General features: G+C 44.5%; 2 protein-coding genes across 2 annotated transcripts in view; one reads left to right on the top strand and one right to left on the bottom strand.

Annotated features, from left to right (window-relative positions):
• Positions 1–787: 787 nt before the first annotated feature.
• On the top strand, positions 788–1,513 carry LOC101631844 (putative N-acetyltransferase 8B). Its single transcript, XM_004691361.1, has one exon. It carries the CDS (start codon positions 788–790, stop codon positions 1,511–1,513), a length of 726 nt encoding a protein of 241 aa, XP_004691418.1.
• Positions 1,514–8,855: 7,342 nt separating this feature from the next.
• ALMS1 (Alstrom syndrome protein 1) overlaps positions 8,856–15,581 on the bottom strand; it is a 113,105-nt gene continuing 106,379 nt past the window's right edge. The window contains exons 19-24 of the mRNA XM_012731576.1: positions 14,418–14,621; positions 13,892–14,124; positions 13,046–13,229; positions 12,090–12,153; positions 9,960–10,059; positions 8,856–9,001 (exon numbers count right to left, since the gene is read on the bottom strand). Coding sequence (XP_012587030.1) covers positions 8,957–9,001; positions 9,960–10,059; positions 12,090–12,153; positions 13,046–13,229; positions 13,892–14,124; positions 14,418–14,621 — 830 coding nt within the window. The 3' untranslated portion in view covers positions 8,856–8,956. The remainder of the gene's footprint in view (positions 9,002–9,959; positions 10,060–12,089; positions 12,154–13,045; positions 13,230–13,891; positions 14,125–14,417; positions 14,622–15,581) is intronic.

The raw sequence follows: 15,581 nt of genomic DNA, 5'->3' as shown, positions 1-15,581 counted from the left end.
GAGTGGCCCTAACCCAGCTCCTTGACCCTGGGGTTTATGATTATCAAATGTCTGAGTCAGCCAATGAGGCTGTGTCCAGAGCCTGGTCCCTGGAGGTGGAGCAGGCCCTGGACAGTCTCTGCAGGATGCTGGCTGGAGGCTGAGGCCACCCTGGACAGTCAAGGCTCCGTGGTAGCAGGTAAGAGGACTTGGGTGGAAGGACAGTGCTAGCAGGTGGCTGGACTCCACACTCTCTATCCCCCGATTCTCAATCTGGGCTATTTCAGGTATTTGGCTTGTAAGTCAACTCAGTAGCCTAAAATTCACATTCAAGGGGGATGGACCTTTGCTGAAACTTGGCTTGGGAACATAGGATTTCTGCAATGGATGTTCCTAGTAGAGGGAGGAGATGTAATGCACAGCAGATCTGGCTACTACCAAGGGAAAATAAACCCAGAGCCATAAAGAGAAGAGGAAGGAAGTGAGGGCACCTTATAGACTGCAGCTTAGGCATTTTATTAAATTCTCAGAACTACCCAAGAGGGCATGTTTTACTTATCCTCTTACTCAAGAGAGGGGCAGAGCCAGGAAGAAATAACTGTCTTCTGGCCCAACACCTCCAGGCTCTGTGGTCTACTTCCTTTTGGGCAAAAGGGCCAGAGACACAAAACCTTAAATAGGGCCTCACATATTCCGGGAGGAAGGAGATGGGTGCACTCACCTGGCTTCCTCTTTCCCAGGGTAGCTGGGCAGGCACGCTGTGACTCCAAGAGCCTATCGTGGACCCAGAATCTGTGCAGCGTCACCCATGGCTCCTTACGCTCATCACATCCGCAAATACCAAGAAAGGGATCGAAAGAGGATCTTGGAACTGTTCTCACAGGGGGTGCAAGAGCACGCCCCCACTACCTTCTGCCATATGCTGAAACTTCCCCGAATGATCCTGCTGCTGCTTGGGGTGCCTTTGGCTGTATTCCTGATCACCGGCTCCTGGCTGCTGGCCCTTCTGGCCAACCTCTCTCTCCTTGCTGCCCTGCGGTTCTTTGCCAAATACCCCTGGACTGAGTTTGAAGACATGTCTTTGCGCACAGACATGTCTGATATCACCAAATCCTACTTCAGTGAGCTTGGCTCCTGCTTCTGGGTGGCTGAGTGTGAGGGGCAGGTGGTGGGCATGGTGGGTGCTCTGCCTGTGACGGAGCCTGCCCTGAGGAAGGAGCAGCTGCAGTTGCTTCACCTTTGTGTGGCCTTGGGGCACCGAGGCCGTGGGATAGCCAAGGCCCTGGTCAGGACTGTCCTTCAGTTTGGGCAGGACCAGGGCTACAGTGTAGTTATCCTCAGTACTTCCATGTTGCAGTACTCTGCTCTGGCCCTCTACCAGCACATGGGCTTCCAGAGGACATGCCAGTACTTCTCCTCCCTATCCTGGAGGGTAGTTGCTGTGCCTATAGTTCAGTTTATATACCACCTTCCCTCTGCTCACGTCTCCAAGATGAAGCAGGGAGGGGGCCGAGACCTGCCCATCGTGGCTTAGTCTGCTGCAATAACAAGCAAGCTTAAAGTCTGTGTGACTCACAATGAAAGTTGACTGCTGGCTCATGTCAGATGGTGCCGGTGACTGCTCCACGCAGGCCTGTGGGTTCGCACTGTTTCGGGTATTCAGTGCTGCAAGATGTTACATACAAAAGCAACCACAAGATAAGAATAAACATTTCTTTTTCTCATGAGGCCGTGGTCAACAATTTAGGGTGCACATGGCCGGGCGGCGCTTTTCGTCTCACTCGCCTTGTTCACATGTTATGGGATGGTTTGGGGGGCAGGGAGGCGGGACTTATATATGTTCCAGCAGGCTGGTCAGGCATGCTTTGAGGTAACAAAAGCAGAGGAACAAAAGCAAAGCAGAAACAACATACAGCTTCTTCCAGTGCTGTGTGTGTATCTGCTAGCATCCATGAGAAGGATGGATGTGGAGAGTGGCCCTGCTTCAGACAGGGCCACATGGGGAAGGAGCATGAGGAGTGTGAGAAAGACCGGGGCCAGTGAGGCCATCCATCTGCTCTGGCCTCGAGGTGTCTGCTGCAGGGGAAGGAGGACTCCAGGGACAAGGTGGATCTAGAATGGGCTAGACGTACGGAGACACAGCCATACCTCGCTGGCCGGATGTCAGTGCTGGGACCCCAACATGCCTGACGGGAGGCTGGGTGTGTGGGCATCCAGGGAGAGCAAATGGGAGTGGCCAGTTTCCCTTCCCTGCCACAGCTGGGACCCAGCCTCTGTCCCCAAGTGTTCAGGAGACCCTGGCCTGACCATTTCATCCCTCAAGGCTGATATAAGTAGATGAGGCTGATACCTGTGTGGCATACACAGCCCTTCCCTGCCTGCTATCACAGGAACTGCGTGTGTCCCTAAGGCCCAGAGCCTCTCACTGGGCCTCCCATGCAAAAGTTCCGTTCTAGGGTGAGCCAAGCCCTCTCAGCACCAGCATGCTGCATCCCTGTGAGGACCAAGGAAGTCCTGGGTCCCTCCCAGCCTGGCTCCTGTGACACTGCAGTTTGGGCACCCTCTGTACTCTGGCAGCGTCCTCTGTTCACAGATTAACTCACCTGAAGGCTCAGCAGGTCACAGGCCAGGTACTGTGCTGCCAAATGGATTTGTCCAGGCACGTTTCACCCCAGTGAAGACATGTCAGCCATGTCCACGGGGAGGGCACATTCATGTCTTGCTGCCCAGGACCCTGGGCCTTAACTCCCTCCTTGCTCCATCTGGCCTCCTTTACCCCTGTCACTGCCACCCACAGTGCAACCTCCCTTGACCACCAGCTTATCCAGACCTGTTGCCCTTTTGCCTTCACCTGGCCCTCAGAAAACTCACCCATGCAAGTCACCTCTTAAAGTGTCCTGTATACCATGCCCACTGCCCTCCTGATTTGTGACTTTTGTTTCCTTATTATTGATGGAGACTCGGCTGCCTCACCAGCATGGCATTCAGAGGTGGTCTCCAGCCTCTCCTGCAGTCTCACTGGCTTCCCTGGACCTGTCAGCTGGTCCCTCAGGAGTTCCATAAGGCACTGAGCTGTGTTTATGTAAGGGAGGACAACACTGGTGCTTACCCTTTAAGTATTTTAGTGAATGATAATTTCAACACGGTGTTTTTCATTTTAGGCAATTTGGCGAAGTCCACCAGGATGCACACTCGGACTGAGAGACCAAGGCTTACGTGTAAGGACTCATGTGACCAGCTTCCTGAAGGGTCATACTGGTGCTAGAGAATGTATCTGCTCATTTGGGTACCCAACCCACTCATAGTGGAGGCTTCCTAGAGAGGCAGGGCTGCTGCTCCTGAATATTCAAAAGCAACTTTGGGGCTTGTCCATCCACTGCTCCAATGCCCTGTACTCAAGCCCCAATCACACTGTGCCTCTTCTACTTTCAATGAACTAAAACTCTTTCTACTCTGAGATCTTCGTTCTTCTTTCCCTTTGCCGCATGTTCCATCCCTGCCCACCCATCCTGTTTGTTAATTCCTTTACTTTTCAGGTGAGGTGGGATTACTGGGTTGCAAAGGTGACTTGTGAGCTGGGAAGAAGCCGTTCATCCTCCTTTCATATGGCAGTTATTGCTATTTAGTCCCTGCTACTTAACTTAGGTTTCAACTTGCAGTCAGGTATTTCCTGGAACTGAGCTAAGTAAAAGTGAATACAAAGCTTATTCTGTTCTACAGATCATATGAGAACGTGAGGATTAATCCTTGACCATTACTTCTAAATGCAGCATGACAGTGGCCTCTTGGGTCTCTGCTCCTGCTCAGGCTGAGAAGTCTGCTCCCAAGTGTCCGGCATCCACAGTGAGGGCAGTGATGAGCTCAGATGCCAGGCCCACCTGGCAGTCCAAATCCATACTCAGTGCCAACAGTTTCTGTGGCTCTTTTCTGAAGGACACACACAGAGGTGCAAAGTGACACTAGAGAATGTATCTGCTTATGCACTGGAGATAGGGAGTCTGGGTTAATTGGGGTCAGGAAAGGGGACAGGGGTAACTGGAAATGATCCGGGGCTCTGCTCATCACCATACAGGATAGTTGAGAAATTTTACATGAGATCTAAGGCCAAAATGTGAAAAATCTAAAATAGATATCAAGAAAGTGTAAAAGGTTTTGGGTGGAGTAGAAAAAGGGGTGATACGTTAATGAGGTTTTTTGGGGGAATGATGATTGTTCCAGAATTGATAAAGGAGGTGGTAGCACAATTTTGTAAATATACTAAATGCTACTAAATAGTAAATTTATAAATTGCAAAAGGGGCAATACGGTTTGGAGAGAGCAAAGATGTGAAGAGATTTTTACTGAGAGCTGCTATCTTATCGAGGGTGTGTCCTTGCCTAGAGGAGGATGTAGGGAGGTACCCCTATAACCCCAATCGTAGGAGAGGCCTCAGGAACCTTCCTGCTATGAGCAGATGTTTGACACTCAAGTCATACTGATGCCCATGGGCCTGGAACTGTGGCCACTGGGATGTTGATGGCTGCATGTGTGTGTGTGGAGATGGGGAGGGGGTCGTGGTTGTGTGGTGGTGTGTATGTTAGAGAGATAACAGAGGGGAGGTCATGAGGGGGTGAAAGTGCCTCTTTCCGAGTTGGGGGTGTGGTCTGGGTTCTATGGGTCTGTGGGAATGCAGAGTAGAGCCAGGAAACAAAAGGCAAAGTCAAGATTTTTGTTGTGTGTAGAACACCACCCCCCCCAGACAAGTTAGGAGAGATTTTTTTTCCTAATTCAGAAGACCCTACCTGTATTAGAGTGAGCGTTCTATGGATTTGTGACCAGAAGGAGAAGCCCTTACACAGTCCCCTCTGCACTCATTTCCACTTCTTTAACGTGCTGTCCAGGTTTAGGCCTGCTTGTGGGCTAGCCACAGGCAGGGAGAGCCATGTCCCTTTCCAACCTAACCTCCAAAGTGATTAACTGTTGTTTAAGTCTATCAGTACTCTGTGTCTATCTTAAGTGAAATTACATAGTTTAAGTATGGCTCCTTACTCTTCCCTGGAGGTTTTTGTTCGTACTTGCCTTAGAAATGATACTGCTTTTTTGGGGGTGGGGTGGAGTGTTTAGCTTTCTGTGTAATTTCTACTTCTTCAGCCTGAAATCTACCAAATGTTTTGTTTACATCTATCTTCATGACACCGAATGTGTCAAAACTAAAACTGTAGGTTAAAATTACTCAACTTCCACTGTGTGAAGTAAAGCTTAGCCAGAAAGACAAAAACAGATATTGGACATTTTCATATACATGAGTTAAATAATAGCCTCTCTCTTTTAAAACTGACTTTTGAGGAACCAGAGGTAGTTTGATGTACTATGGAAGAACTGTGACCAGATAAATGCATATTATAGAGCTAGTGGAAAGTACTTGCATATCTGTTTTTGAGGAAAATCAGTTCAAACCTTTGCCCATTTATGACATAAACAGGTTGAGTTTTAGGAGTTCTTTGTGTGTTCTGGATATTAATCACTTATCAGACATATGAGTTGCATGTTTTCTCCCACTCAGGGGATTTCTGTTCACTGTGCTTTCCCATCTGGTACAGTCACTGTATATAGATAATTGAACTATACAGAACAATAAAAGAGTGAAAAAAAGTCACTCAACTTCCAAACAGTACAACTTGGTTTAACTTCCTAATGGCTGGCCATAATTATTCATTGTAATGTATAGCTAAAATGGTCTGTTTTCTTCATACACTCCCACCCCACAAACTCCAGTGTCAGTGGAGGCCTTTTCTGGGAGTGGCAGAAACAGAAGTTGCCCTCTGGGAACAAAAGTGGCTAAGAAGGCTAGAGTCAAACCTTCAGGAGAACAGAGGGAGACAGTTTCTTAGGTTAGTTAAGAACTAGGTATAGGAAAGAAGCAATTCAAGTGTGACTATCCAGAACAGATCAAAACTCCTAAGGGTAATGGTTCATTCTGAGCCTGGGCTTCTTGAATCTGTGCAAGAACAAAAATCAAAACAAAGTAAGACTAGAGGTCCAAGGTTTTTCCAGGCATAGGACTAAAGCCCTTCTAGTGCAAAGTCTTGCACAGGGGCTGGGGTGTGTGCGACTGGAGGGTGGCAGCTGAGCATCCTGATGGACTCAGGAGTGGTAGCAAGGAAGGCTGACTGTGGCTTTGGGGAGGTGCTCTGTCTGGGCAGAGTAAGAACCATCCTGAGTTCTAGGAAAAGGTAAGTTCTGGGAGAGGTGGTAGGCCCAAGATGGGCTTGATTTTGTAGCCTGATCATACCTAGGTTGATTTCCTGGGGAGATACTATTATAATGAAAAAATAAGTCTTTCAGGTTTTCCATTTAAATAAACCTGGCAGAGGCGTTAACTGTTTTTTCCCAGGCACTTGTAGTAGCATTCCCAAGGAGGTGTGTTCAGACCGGGGCTACAAGGCACTTCACTCTGCCATGGTGTCTTCTTGGAGTGCCCATCCATGCTTGCTGTTTAGAATGCAGTTCCCTCCAAACACTGACAGGCATTTCAGGGAAATAATGGGGGCCATTGCCAAATTGTTTGGGTGGATCCTCATTCCCTGGTGGCGCAATGGGTTAGGACGCAACACTGTAAGCTGGCAGTAGCCACTTCAGTGCAAGTTCGATCCCCGGCCCTAGAGGTGATCCACATGGTGGGGCAGACCTCACCTGGCCCGCCTCCTGCTCCCTTCAGTGGTGTACTTTGTGGATCTGCCTGTTCTGCTCTCCACTCAGTCTCTGGTGAATCTTCTCACTACCCCTGTATCTCTGGCTTGTACCCTAGCTCTGTATGAATAAATAAATATATCTTTAAAAAAAATTTGTTTGGGTATTGCTTGGGTAAGCTCAGTAAAATGGAGCGTGTCTGGCAGGACACAGCAGATGCTTAAAAGCTCAGTGTTCATGCAGGTCTCTTAAGAGAGGATAAAGCAGGTGGCCCTCATATCTGTTTCTGCCTGGGTCACAATGGGAACTCACTGACCTGGGGATTCTGAAGCCTGCTCACAGTGCTTCTAGGATGTGCCAGCTGCCCACTGTGGTTTTCCAGGCCATGAAATTAAATGTCTTGGGAAGGTAGCTGGATGACACAGCCCTAGGCCTAAAGAGAATCACACATGTTGTTATTATTTTTTAAGATTTTATTTTATTCATACAGAACTGGGGTACAAGACAGAGGTGCAAGGGCAGCAAGAGTTTTCACCAGAGACAGAGTGGGGAGCAGAACAGGTGGATCTACTGCAATATACTGCTGAGGGAAGCAGTGGGTAGGTCAGAGAGGTCTGCTGTGCCATGAAGGTCAGCTCCCTGGCCGGGCATCAAACTCGTGCTGCAGCGTCTGCACAGTTTCATAGTGCTGTGTTTCATCCGTTAAGTCACCAGGGAAGGCCCCACACACGTTATTTCTAATCAGACTCAATCCTGCCCTGGTTTACTTGCAGACCCGGGTTTCTAGACAACTCTGTTTATTCTGAGTAGTAACTTTTGCCAAAACATGTAGACTACACTATTTAAGAGCTGAAAGTGGACTTATGAGGTATTAATCCTCCTGTTTTACTGGTAATCTGACCTGAAATGGTTAATTACTTTTGCCTAGCAAGAAAGGAGAAGAAGCTAAGAGTAGACCTGATGGATCATGTTCTTTTTTTCTGAACTTTTTTCATAGTCCCCTTCTGGATCAGAAAGTTTGCCTCACTGGCATCACTTGAAAGCACTAAGTTATGCCTGGTGGCAGGGCCTGCTCTTTGATACAGCCTTTTAGGGTGGGATCTATGCCTCTTACCCTTCTGGGACTTCCCAGAACTTAGAATGAGGCTGCTTAAAACTCCTTCCCCCTAATACCCCAATTTCAGCCCTTTAGTTGTATTCCAAGTCACAGGGGGGAAAAATCCTGTTATAATCTAATCTAGCCACAGGATTAAGTGCTTAAAGTGCATTATCACATTTATTAATTCATGCTTTTCAGAAAGTCCACATTATAAACACTGCTCCCATGTTTGATATTGAATGATCTGAGGTAGATTAAAATTCACCAAAGATTAGTAGATTTCTCCCCCTACTACAAAGCAAACCCTTGGGGTAGCTGGAACAAGGTTAAGAGACAGCTCTGGACCCAAAGTGTGTGTGATTCTGCCAGGAGTCTCTGAGCATGCCTGATGGGTACTCTAACCTTCTTCACAAAACACAATGGGACCCTCCCCATGCTGTGTTTCTAAAGAAAGGCCACATTTCAGGGCCTCCCTGGTGGCATAAGGGTAAAGCACAGCACTAAGCAGCTATCTGCAGCCACTGCAGCATGAGCTCAATCTCCAGCCAGGGAGGTGACCCCACGGCGCTGCAGACCTCTCCTGATTGCCTGCTGCTCCCCTCAGCAGCTTCTTTCAGGTGATCTGCCTGCTCTGTTCTCTGTTCTGTTCCCTGTTCCCTGCTCTGTCTCTGGTGAACCCTATCACTCCCTGTACTTCTGACCTGTACCCCAGTTCTTGTATGCAAAAATAAATCTTTTTTAAAAAAGGCAGGCCACATTTCATTCTCAAAGCCCACTTTCTTTGAATAATGCTTTCAGATAAAGCTCCTGGCCAACCGCAGGGGAGAACTGCATAGCTGTCAGCACATATCCAGGTGGGAAAGAAACGACCCTCTGCTGCTTGCTTTACTACAAATGAATCAGAAGTTATTTATTTTTTAAAAGTATAAAAACAAATGTAAAAAGGATCCTATTCTTAGCTAGAATTAAAAGACGATGTCATTATCATCATAGCAAACATACCTGAGGGCACAGTCACTGTACAGAAAATACTGCTACCAAACCATTAATAATCTTAAATACCACTGTGCCCCAAACTGCAGAAGATGACTTTTTAATTACACATGGATGAAGATTAAGTTTTATTAAGCCAGATTCATAAAAGTAAGGGTTGTGCTTCTCCATGTTGATAAAATATGATTCCAAGGCTCTGAGGAAAATAATCTTAGGTCAGTCCCAGGGAACTTTTCTCCCCAAGAGTTGATTGGTCACTTTCTGTGGAAGAAAACAAAGGCAGGAAAGAAGTTAGATACCCTCGCCACGGCAGTCAGGAAGCCTCCCTGAGCCAGACATGACACTGAAGAGACCAGTGTAGTCTACCCAACCCTGTTGATCTTCCTCAGATCTAGAAACTATTGTAATTATAGAAAAAATACTTCTGGATATTAGGAAAGACGATTTATAATCAATATCTATTATTTCTATAAAGATACAGATAATCTATAATCCCGCTAGATTAAGGCACCCATTAATGCACAAATACACAAGCACAATGAAAGCCCTGGCCTTGTGATGGAGACAAACCACAGTGGTTTGAGGTCTGCAACAGTTCCCTAATGCCACATCAGTCTGCTATGAACTCGTCTTGGTTTCCAGCTGTTTGAGTCTTCTGTGGGCAAAGTGCAGGGGTTAAGAATGAAACAAGCACAGCTGAAGGGTATGACTCCTTCACTGCAGTAGCCAGTCTGATGTGGCAAGTCCTATGGGCCATGAAGTTCTAGAACTTACAGCACCCAGATTCCACTGGGTCAGAAAGGAGCAGCAGCTTTGAGACTCTGTTTCTCCATGTGCTAACTCTTATGTCACACTTGGTAATTTTCCAGTTTGCTTTGAAAGCTCTAGAGATACATGATTTACCCATCAAGGGCATAATTGATAGAGTTGGACATTCCACTTTAATATTTAAAATGATTCCTAAGTAAGAAATTTTCTTTCAACCCAAATGGATGTGTGGATGGTGCTTTACATTAGATTTGCCTTTTTTGAATTTCAAATTTTAAATCTTAGTCATATGTGTCACTATTTTCCAAATATCAGCAGTGATACAATGCATTACAAGATTAAGTTTTCCTCCCCAAATGTGGTTAATTTAAACAGTTTAGATGTGTTTTCCCTAATTCCTCCTTCCCCTGATAAAATGATCAATCTCCTTCTAGACTGAGGATGGACTGACCTTTTTATATAGCTGGGCTCGCAGTCGGTATGACTTATATTCCGATCTCCTCTTTTCCTCTTCTCTCTTTTTCTGGACTTCTGGAAGCTGCTCATAAATCCTTAGGAGCAGTCCCAGGGGAAAAACAAAGCAGTAAGGTTACCAGATTACAGAGGCAATGGTCCCTTATCCCATTTCCTGACTCTTCTGCTCTCAAGGCTTTCAGATCCTCTCAGACAGGCCTGGGTTCCTGTGTGCACTCAGTTTCCCCTTAAACACCTGAGCAAAAGAACCCTAGCCTGAGGTGCTCATGGTCTACAAGGGGAGACAAGTAAGTAAAACACAATAAAACCCTGACAAGTGTTTACTTCTGGGAAAGAAATGAGATAAAAGTAAACTGTTTGTACTCTTAGCAAAAATCTATCATTTCATTATAAGATAAATACATATTACTACTATATTTTTAAACACATGAGAAGTAATGGGAAAATAAAGTATCATAATAGTCAACAACTACAAAATATTGTACAAATATACAAATAATGGGAAACTTATTCCTTCTGAAGGAAGTCAGGGACGACTTCAGAAAGGAGTAATGTTGAAGGAGATCTTGAAGAATAGTTAAGAGCAGAAAGGGGACAGGAAGAGAAGAAGAACTGGCAAGAGAAAGCAGATGCAGTGAATGTGGATGGGAGACTGTGCGGGGCTCTTGTAGCCATGTGAAAACCTCTCAGGGACTGAGCACCACTGATTTTAAGTAGACAGGAATATGATCAATTGTACATTTACTAAATACTTTTCAACTGGAAATAACCTAAATTTGCAACAAAAAAGAAATTAAACAGATTATGGAATATAATGTAATTATTATAAAGCATAAAAAATGATAAAAAGAATCTTTAATTCTATGGGGAAATTCTCACATGTTGAGCAAAATATAACAGGCTATATTGTACTTGTATGTATACATACACACACACATATACATACATACATACATAATAAACAACAATTTTGGAGGAAAATGTGTTAGTGTAGGTCTCTGTAAAATCCCCACACCTACCAGAAATAGGGCTAGTGTTAATTATGTTTAGATGGAAGGATTATAAATGATATTATTTCTATTTTCCAGTTTTCTATAATCTGAAAAAAAAAAAAACACTGAAAACAATGGAGAGGGTCTGTGGAAAAAGAATTAGAGAAGATAAAGAACAGAAGCTGGAAGGCCAGCAGTCCTGAGTGGGAAGCCAGTTCCTATCAAAGCCCTAAGAAGAGTGGAATCCAGAGCAATCGAGAAACTCGAGTCTATTTTATACACAATGGAGATGATCACTAGTGAAGAAAATACAACAGTAGAAATCAGGCAAGAGACCAAAGACGAGTTTCTTTTAAGAGTCACTATTGATCAAAACCACAACCTGCTATCACCTCACAACTGTGAAGAGTAGCTATTATCAAAATGTTAGGCAATAGGTGGAGAAAGGGAACCCTTGAGGTCTACTGGTACAAATATAAATTGTTATAGTTACTATAGAAAACAAGGTTCCTCAAAAAATTAAAGATAGAACTATCATATGATCTAATCGTTCCAATTCTGGGAGACAACTGTACCGCTGTGCTCATTGTTCATAGCCACCAGATACGAAAACACCAAACTGCTAATCAACAGATGAATGAGTAAGAAAACATAACACACACACTACTCAGCCATAAAAATACAAGAAATTCTGCTATTTACAACAACTTGGATGAATCTTAGAGGTATAGTGCTAAGTGAAATAAGTCAGACAGAAAGATTAGAGAGTATGACCTCACACATGGAACTTAAAGACATCAATCTCAGACTCAGAGTAAATGGTGGTCGTGTGTGTACGTGAAGGGTGGGTTAGTGTACAGACATTGGTTAAAGGATATGAACTTTCAGTGATAAGATGAGTAAGTTCTGGGTACTGAATTAATGCTCAAATGGTATCTGTAGTTAACAGATTATATTGTTGGATACTTGAGAGCATGCAAACTAGTTGGGATTCTTTGTCATTTGTGTCCCCCCCGACCTTTTTTTTTTTTTTTTAGTATTATCAGTGAGAAACTTCTTTCACAACTGGTAGCCTGACTTATACTTTTTAAGTACACTTAGACTTTTGGACTTACCGTTTAGACCTCTGAATCATTTCTTTCTTTCCAATAGGTCTGTTCTTTTGGGCAGCCAGGAAGCCTAAACATGAGAAAAAAGACTCCAGTGGACAGTGACTTGATAAAAAAAGAATGTGTCACTCAAAGTCTGTAAGAAGGAGCCCCCACCCTGGTTTTTGTGCCCCCACCCTGAGCTGGCAGTGCTCAGCTGTGGGTAATGGCTTAGGGCCAACTCCAGGGTTAGGCTATTGCAACTGTGACTGCAGCATGAGGTTCCTGGAGACACAACACTGCAGCACAGACTGGACAGTCTGAATCAAAACACTGTTAGTTTGTAGGTAAGGCTGAAACACTGCATGGAACTTTATACAATTTTCTCAGCTTCCATATATTATTGTATTGACTTTTTTTTCATTGAGATCTTATACTTGATATAGCTAGATGAGAGCCAGCCAACCTGGCTTCCCATCCCAGATTAGGTGCATAATTTTGGCAAGGTATTTAGTGTCTTTTTACTTTACTTTTCTCATCAATAAAATTGGGATAGTAGAAGTATCTATCTTGCCAAGTGTCATAAGCATTAAATGAGAAAAAATTATCTGGGCATTGCACAAGGGCTACAAAAGTGGTGTGGGTACTATTGTTATTATCTATTATTATTATTTATGGCTACCCTATGAGGCAGACAAGACTGAAATCAGCTCATCTTTAAAGAAAAGCACTTGTTCATGGTCATAGAGCTGGTACATAAAAACACTATTCTCACTGTACATTTTTGTTTTTAAGATGCAGTGACAGGACAAGAATAAAGGGGTTTATCTGGATCACAAAATGCTGAAAACTAAATCTGGCAGGTTCTGCTATCTAAAGTGACCAAAAATCACTTTCTGTTCGTGTAACCTCATGTTGATCAGTGCTCCTTAACATGAAGCAGATCTTGCTTTCTACCCAGTAAGAAGGAAGTGAACAGTTACCTCTTTTAGAGAGTGGGTGCATGGGGTCCCGATAGCACTGCCATTCTCTCACAGTGTTGAACAGTGCCTCCCGTTCACTCTGTAACATGTTCTGCAGCTTCCTCTCTTGAACTATTAACTTCAAGCGCTTTATGCGCTCCCCAGAGCGAGAGATGAAATCAGGTCTGTGTAGCCAAAGTGATTCCTAATGAGGAAAAAATATCCCCCATCTCACATTAAAGATGTAGTCTATTCCCTCAGGATTTAGAACAGTAACAGCTCAACAGACTTGGAGAACCTGTTTCTATAGCACAGAAAATATGTAGAGCTGAAGAAGAATCTAAAACTGTGAGAGAGAGTTCCAGAGTGGAAATCAGAGGGATAAAATGAAGGCCTTTAGAATAAGCCAAGAACTAAAATCATGCAAATAAAACTTTTCCAAATATTGATGATCCGGATAGAGCTTGGCCCATAAATTTTCCTTCAAACAAAATATCATTAAATAGTATTTCTTTTAGCTACCAAAGGACATATAGAGAAAAACCTGGTTCTTTTTAAATGCTGTGTTAAGCAAAATGGAAGAAATTTTTAAAAGTTTGACATCAAGCTCCCAGAGCGTTCCATACCCCAGCATCACACCATCCTCCCTATCTTGTTTTGTCCCTAGATACAAAGTTGAGCTACAATTTAGATTAAACAGTAAAGCAATCTTTGATTAATGATGAGAATGAGTACAAATAAGCTGTGGCTAGACATATAACTACATTACTGTACTTCAGAAGGCCAAGTCACAGATTTAACTTCTTTGGCTATCTCCTTTCCTTCCTCCTTAAACACAAGGCCACATTTAATTCTGTGCCACTGTACCTGTAAAGTTGCTCTCACAAATGGCCTTGGTGGATCTCTGCCTGGCCCTGCCAGAGGTCTGTGGCTGTCCACACACTGCCCTTGCCAGTTATGTTCCCGCAGTGGCTCCCTCCAAGGTTTAGTGTTGGTTATTGGTGCAAACCAGGCGATACCAGGACCATAAAACTTGTTGGGTAGGTTTTCCTTCTTAGATCCAGATTTCACATTTTCCACAGGAACAAACCAGGAAACTCCTGTAGGAAATAATTTTTAAGGATGAGGAATGATCTCTCAGTTTTTAAAATCCAATTAGCTTTCACCAGAGAGATATGTATAATATAGGTGCTCTAGGGAATGCAGCTATCTGAGGCCACCAGGGTGCTGTAGAGTCTGCTTAATCTCAGGTACAACTATGTAAATGCAGTGCTAGATACTTATAAATTTGTCAGTGTGGTGTTAAGTGGGAAAACAGTTATTCAGAAACCAAGAATCTTAGCATCATAAAATTCACAAGTTTTCCTGTTATAAAACTGAATCAGAAACTGACCTTCACAGCACCTCTGTTTGTTCTTCCTTGATTTTCTGTCCCCGACATAGCTGGTAAGGAGCATTTTCTCTTCTATCTTATCTTCTGACCAAGAAGCCACATCACTATCCTCTTCTACTTTAGCCTCACTAGAAACTGGAGTTGGGAAGGTCAACCCAACATCTCGAGTGTGTTTTTTGACACCATTCACAATCTCCAAATTACCTGAGGGGAAAGATCGCAGATAATATCTAAAGATTTATTTATTTATGCATACAAGAACTGGGATGTTGGCCAGAGGTGCGGGAGGGTGGGGGAGTGGGGTATGTGTGTGTGAGAGGATTCACCAGAGACAGAATGGGAAACAGAATAAGCAGACTCACTGAAAAATACTGCTGTGGGAGCAGTGGGAGGTGGAGGGGGTCAGAAGAGGTCTGCTGCGCCATGTAGGTCAGCTCCCTGGCAGGGGATTGAACTCAAGCAGTGGCTGGCAACAGCTTGATAATGCTGAGACTTTAACCCCTCTGCCAGGGCCCAGTAAAAGGACAATTTTTAAAGACTTTAAAACATATACTCCTGTGAGGGGTGGGGAAAAGGAGAAGGAAGAGAGAAAGAGAGGAGTGGGGGGGAAGAAGGAGGTTTATTTATTCATACATACAAGAACTGGGGTACAGGCCAGTAGGGAGTGAGAGTATTCACCATAGACAGATTAGGGAGCAGAACAGGCAGATTAACTGAAATATACTGCAGAGGGGAGTGGTGGGTGAGACAGGAGAGGTTTGCTGAACCACATGGGTCACCTCCCTACCGGGGATTGAACTTGTACTGTAGTGGCTGCAGATAGCTTCAGAGTGCTGCAACTTAACGCCCTGTCCCACCAGGAAGGGTCTGAAAGGATTTTTATTTCTAAATCAGTTTAGAAGTTGGTGGGAAAGAACTACTAATACGATTTCAGTGGATTAAGGATTTCAGTTCTGATACAGATAAGACAGACAATAAATGCTTAAGCCTACTAGTGACTATTCAGGTAAGAAAAGGTTGACAGTGGCCCTCCCTGGTGGCGCAGCGGGTTAAAGCACTGCACAAAGAAGCTTAAGCCACTTCCGCATGAGTTCGATTCCCGCCTGCCCCTGGAGGAGACCACATGGCGTGGCAGACCTCTCCTGACCTGCCCACTGTTCCCCT

Source organism: Condylura cristata, unplaced genomic scaffold (genome assembly GCF_000260355.1).
Source record: "Condylura cristata isolate star-nosed mole 26May11 unplaced genomic scaffold, ConCri1.0 scaffold00031, whole genome shotgun sequence".
In the NCBI taxonomy this organism is placed as follows: Eukaryota; Metazoa; Chordata; class Mammalia; order Eulipotyphla; family Talpidae; genus Condylura; species Condylura cristata.
The sequence above is the reverse complement of the archived record's forward strand: the minus strand, read 5'-3'. Positions and strand labels throughout refer to the sequence as shown.

Bases quoted from the DNA above. Each gene is read 5' to 3' on its own strand.
- LOC101631844 (XM_004691361.1), top strand. From the start codon at position 788: ATGGCTCCTTACGCTCATCACATCCGCAAATACCAAGAAAGGGATCGA.